The 6,653-nt window shown below is 33.0% G+C and overlaps 1 protein-coding gene across 1 annotated transcript in view; it reads left to right on the top strand.

Moving 5' to 3' along the window:
- LOC125676180 (uncharacterized) overlaps positions 1 to 2,907 on the top strand; it is a 53,597-nt gene extending 50,690 nt beyond the window's left edge. Inside the window, exon 7 of the mRNA XM_056159309.1 lies at positions 1,518 to 2,907. Within this exon, the coding sequence (XP_056015284.1) occupies positions 1,518 to 1,552 (35 nt within the window). The 3' untranslated portion in view covers positions 1,553 to 2,907. The remainder of the gene's footprint in view (positions 1 to 1,517) is intronic.
- Positions 2,908 to 6,653: the final 3,746 nt, after the last annotated feature.

A 6,653-nucleotide genomic window follows, 5' to 3' on the forward strand; every position in this document is an offset into this window, starting at 1 on the left:
AAGAGTTAACATCCCCTATCAACCGGGTACACCAGCCTTTAACCCTAAGTCTTGATTAGGTAAACAGAGTAATTCGTAGTTTAAAACAATGTACCACAGACAGCCTAGCAATCGGTATGAAACATGTCAGACAACATATGACTGAAGGATAAGCTGTACTCTCAAACTAAACAGACGAAATGATGCATCTTAAACAAGACTGTTGAAAGCCTATAACATCAACTTGTTTGTAAGTAGCCTGCTTTAATTTAAAAACTAATCATATGCGAAAAAAAGAACTTTTGCATTTCCAACCAGTTGAGAAACATAGACTTAATACACAGGTGATAATGGGATATTGCTATATGAATATGGAAGTTGGTGGATAAGCTGAAATCATCTCGGTTGTCAATTTAAAGCTGAACAGTTAGTTTGCAATTCATGTTTAATTTCAATAAAACATATCTAAGTAGGAGGCACATGTTAATGACTCTGTGGTGTCTTTTATTTCGAGTTCACATGGACATATGAATGAATTTGATTATTTTTTCTTCTCATGTAAAAGCTTTTTAAGAACCCATAAAAATATAAATATCAACCGGGTCAGGTGACATAGGATCACAGTGCGTGTCAGTGGTAATTCCAACAGACAGGAAGACCTGATCAATAAAGACTACATAGAGATTGTCAATGAAGAACTTCAGCATATCTCTATTTTAACTGCAGAGTACTTGTGCGTGGAATCAGAGTGGTGTTTCGTAAAGTATTCTTTCCGATGACTGATCACTAGATATGAATATTCCCTTTGTCCATTTCTGTTGAAGAAGCAACTTTTTATGATCTTAAAATGTCTAGTCTAATTCAATATTGAAAGACATACGCTTTGATGTACGTTTTGATATAGAGAAGAAAACATATTGGCGCATCTTGTTCACCCAAAAATAAGACTACCAGGATTATTTTGAATCAAAGCACTGGTTTATATCATATTATTTTTAATTATGTGCAAGACGTGACGCCATACGTACTACAGCAACACAATTTAATTATTGACTGAAAGTGGAAGAATTTTAGAAACCGTGCCCAGTTTTAGCATTTACAATTCTGCCCGAGAGGATTCTGCAACAAAATGTGATCTAGATTTCAAAATTACATTACGGAAAGTGTCAATAGACCGAATTAAAAAAAATCGGAATTGGATTTTGATTTTATAAATTTGACAAATTGGTAATTTGTAATATGTTGTATTGGAGCATTTACATATGTGACCGGTTAAGAGGGGTGCTTACTCCTCCTAGGCACCTGATCCCAACTCTGGTATATACTTGGATCCGTGTTTGCCCAATTGTCCACTTCGTATTGTTTATAGGAGTTATATGAAACTGATCAATGTTCGGAGTAAGCATCCCATGTCGACCGTTCATATCTGTCCTATATATTGATCAGGTAAACGAAGTTATCCGTAGTCATAATCAGTGTGTCAAGAATGGTCTAACATAGATTGGTAATATATATTTTGAATGTTCATTTTTATACAGTTCCAACGACAGAAGAATCACATCGTAAGTATTAAGGAAAAGCATTCCAAAACAATGTGCAATACTATATTTCATATTTGTAATTTGATAAATGCCAATGTCATGTAACATTATGTTATTGTTATTGAAAAAGCCGGAACGCTAAATTCTTGGTGATGAGGAACAATTAACATGTCTTCATCTGATTTCTAAGTCAAATCAAGTATCTTTCACTCGAAATTAAAACCTACGTGACATTGTAGTTAAGAAAAAAATTCGTAATGAGAAAGGTAATGAGACTAAAATAGATCAGATGTGTATAAGCTATATTCGAAAGATAACTAGGAACAGAATAGGTTGGTGATGTTGCAATTCACTTTGATATGCATGTGAAAATATAACTTTTCAAGCACAAGCAATGAATTTGCTCCGCTCAAATCTACTGTTTTATTTTTTTCCCCTTTATCCTGTATTGGAATATAGCTACCTTTGGAGTAAGACAAGTGTATGTGTATATCTACATTTTACCCTCACTAATGTTTTGAACACGTTCACCAACATCATCGGATATCCACGGTTTGAAAAGAAAACGAGATCAGCCGTGTGTATCCGACGATGGATAACACATATCATTTCCCAAGTTACAATGTAGGATGTTGATATCTTAATTTATTATATATGTCTGTTTTAATTTGATTGATAAACTTGTAAGACATGAACGGTTGATTCTTATTTTGGAGTCTCCTTACTTTTCAACCAGTCTAGATATTACCTGTTCTTGGATTTGAGAAATTGTGAAATGATATTCAGGAACATGATTATAAATTGTTATTGTGACCATTCGTAACGCATGCTTGGGAAACCTAACCACATGATGTACACATTAATATTCAATTATGATGAAAGGAGGCTGACGAGAAAGTCTTTGATAATCATAACTGCTTTATATATTACACCTTAACTGCTGTTAGTCAATCTAGATAATCTCAGACTAAACAGGGCAGATATTACTACTATGTTGATATAAACTAGTGTATAAAATATCTAGAAATATCGGAATAGCATTGTGTGTGTGGTTTGTTTGTTGATCTGGATATGTGGTATGATAATCTACGTATAAGTGACTGATTAACTTCACAAAGTTTGTTGATAAATCGATGGTGTACGTATGTAGCGAAATGGGGTGTTTAGTCTCTTGAGCTACATTTTCAGCCAATATTTGTTAGCTCTAAATGATAGTTTTCAAAATAATCCTTTATCTTCACTTTTCATTGTAATAGAATTTATGCAGAAAATCACATTAATGACGGAATTACCAAAGCACGGAACACCAATATCTATCTTAAGAAACCCCCGTCACGAAAATAACGATTTAAACAACGATATCCCTTTTGCAATTACCCATAACCCACGCAATCACAATATTTTTTAAACAGCTAGGCTATGTTTTCCTATATTAGAACAATCCCAAAATGTGAACAACCTTATAAACGAATCTCCAATAAAACAGCAATAGACAGGTTCCTTATTTGATTGGAAGTTTACCGTGTGCAATTCCAAATCCGTGAAAAATGTGATGAATCACATTGCGGTACATGTAATCATCTGGAAGGAAGCAGAGAGAAAATCTTAAATGCGACGAAAAAAATTAACACCCAATTCTAACATGGCATGCGGATCTGAAAATGTAATATAGTCCATGACCTGCCCTATCTGCTATGAAATCATCGGACAAACCGGCGAAACGAACGCACATGAGCGCGTCCATAGGCAGCAAATTCACAATTCAATTATCAGAAATTGATCATGTTCCGAGCATTTTGCTATCTGTGGTCAGGGAAATCTCAACATATTTGCATTTTATAGAATATATCAATCCAGATTTACAAAGGAGGGCTAATTTATGAAAATATTTATTACAACACTTAATACAAAATATCTGTTTAAAATAAAAACTACGTTTAACCAAAATCTATAACTGATTTCCGGGTGTTGTCTAATATTTGGTGTATTGTATCACTACTGTGATATTTTGTCGTTACTCTATCTCTGTCTGTCTGTCTGTCTGTCTGTCTGTCTCTCTGTCTGTCTCTCTCTCTCTCTCTCTCTCTCTCTCTCTCTCTCTCTCTCTCTCTCTCTCTTCATGTATCTCTAATAAACCTTTATTTCTTTTATCTACATTTACAGCTCTCGCAAGTCTGCAAGGTCTAGATGGTAAGTATCATAGAAAAGCTTTTAGAAAAGGTGTTCAGTGCTATATATTATATATATATATATATATATATATATATATATATATATATATATATATCATTTGAAAAATGTTAATGTTACATGTATGAATTTACAGGGGATGTTTACTCCTCCTAGGCACCTCATCCCACCTCTGGTATATCCAGGGGTCCGTGTCGGACTAACTGTTCATTTTCGTATTGCTTATAGGTGTTACGAGATTGGTCACTGCTTATTATCTTCTCACTTTTCATTTCCAAGTGAATATCGAAGGAAATATTTTTAAATACAAGCTAGTCTTTAAGGATGAAATATGCGATAAAAATATGGTTTGTGATTGGAGATGATTAACAATAAAGACAACAAAGATACCACATTGTAAAGATCTAGAAAGCTTTACCTATATTTTCCTATTGTTCTTTTATCAAGAACAGAAAATGAGTTTGTTCCGCTAAAATCTGTAATTTTAGTATTTTTTTCTTTAATCTTATATTGTAAACTGATTTTGGAATTTAAAATTCACAACCCCGGTGTAAAACATGGGACGGAAATATGGCTACCTTTGGAGAAAGAAAAGTGTATGTATATAACTATATTTTACTCTCACTAATGTTTTGAACAAGTTCAGACGCATCGTCGGATATCCACGGCATGAATAGAAAACGAGATCAGCCGTGGGTATCCTACGATGGGTAACACATATCATTTCCCAAATTACGATGTAGGATGTTAAAATATATTAAATTATTACATATATCTGTTTTAATTTTATTGATAAACTTGTAAGACATATATTGTAAAGTTCTAGAAGTTTTAACTATCTTTTCCTATGTTTTATCAAGCACAGAAAATGAGTTTGTTCCGCTAGAATCTGTAAATTTAGTATGTTTTCTTTAATCCTATATTGCAAACTGATATTGGAATTTCAAATTCACAACCCCGATCTAAGAATATGAAAAGGAAATATAACTAACCTTGAGTTAGATAATTTTATCTGTATTATATCTACATTTTACTCTCCCTTATGGTTTGGGCAAGTTAACACACATCATCGGATATCCACGGTATGAAAAGAAGACGAGATCTCACATGGATATCCGACGATGCTTAACATATATCAACTTTGAATTTACAATCCAGAATGTTTATATCTTAATTTATTAGAGAAGTCTGATTTTATTTTACTGGAAATAGTTTAGATAATACTTCTTCTTGGATTATATAAATGATGAAATTATATTAAGAAAACTAACTATCTAGTGTTGCTATGATCATTCATACCATTACATAATGCACGCCTACGAAACCTAACCACGTGATGTACACGTTAGAGTTCACTGATAATGAAAATCTAGCTGACGGGAAAGTCTTTAATATTCATAACTGGTGTACCTAGTATGCTTTAACTGCTGGTATTCAATCTACATAATCTCAAAATAAACATGATCGACATGAATCCGACGGTGGTATAGACTAGAAAACCGACACACAACACGTTTGTAATTTAAAAGTCTAAAGATATTAAAGTTATGGTTGCCCGTCATACTTGGGTATAAATTTTATATGAAAGGTGAAGATAACAAACAGTGACCATTCTCATAACTCTCATAAGCAATACAAAACAGAACGTTGGGCAAACACGGACTCTAGGGTATACCAGAGAAGGAATCAGGAGGAGTAAGCACCCCCTGTCTCACGATCAGACCCGCCGTGAGCCCTATATCTTAATCATGTAATCGGAGTTATATGTAGTCAAACTTAATGTCCCAAGAAAGCCTAATATATATCACTATTAAATATTACAAATATTTATTCTATATATTTTCAGACGAAGAACACTTATCTGGTAAGTATTAAGGAAAACCATTCCAAAACAGTGTACAATGCTCTATTTTATGTTTGAAATTTGATGAATACCAATGTTATGTAACATTACGTCATAGTTAATGAAAAAAAAAATCTAAACGTTTTCAAGCAACACGGTGCTGATATTCTTCGTGAGAAGGAACAAAGTTACATGTTTTCATCTGATTTTTAGGTCACATCAAGTGCTTTTCACTTGAAAATAAGACACATGTTACATTCTAGTAAAGAGCAAATCAGTAATAGTAAAAACAGGAGACTAAAATTCATCTTATTTGTATAAGTTAATAGAAAGATAACTAGGAACAAGATAGTTTGGTGATTTTGTTATCTACCTTGATATACATGTGGAAACATGAGGAAGATCATTGTTATTTAATTTTATATGTGTGTGGAAACATTACTGATAAAGCATACAGAATGACTATGCTCCGCTCAAACCTACCATTTTAGTTTTTTTTTATCCTATATTGTAAACTCGTCTTGAAATTTAAAATTCACAACTCCGATGTAAGAACATGGGAAGGACATATAGATACCTATGGAGTAAGACACGTCTATGTGTATATCTGCATTTTATCCTCACCTACGTATTGAGCAAGTTCATACACAACGTCGGATGTCAACGGGCTAAAAAGAAAAGGAAATCAGCCGTGGGTATCCGACGATGGATAACACATAACATTTCCCAAATAACAATGTAGGATGTTAATATCTTAATGCATTATATATATATTAAAAGAAATAGAATAAACAGTACACAAAGTTAAATATATATATATATATATTTTAATTTCATTGCTAAATCTGTAAGGCATGAACGGTTGTGTCTGAAAACGGAGTGTCCTTAGATTACAACCAGTCTAGATATTACTTGTTCTTGGATTGGAAAAATGGTGAAATGATATTGAGGAACATGATTATGATTTGTTTATATGGCCATTCATATCATTACCTAACGTACGCCTAAGAAACATAACAACGTTTTTAACACATTTAAATTTACAGACGATGAAAGAGTAGCTAATGGAAAAATCTTTAACATCCATAATTGGTTTACAT

The sequence above is a fragment of the Ostrea edulis genome, chromosome 3 (assembly GCF_947568905.1).
Source record: "Ostrea edulis chromosome 3, xbOstEdul1.1, whole genome shotgun sequence".
Classification (NCBI taxonomy): domain Eukaryota; kingdom Metazoa; phylum Mollusca; class Bivalvia; order Ostreida; family Ostreidae; genus Ostrea; species Ostrea edulis.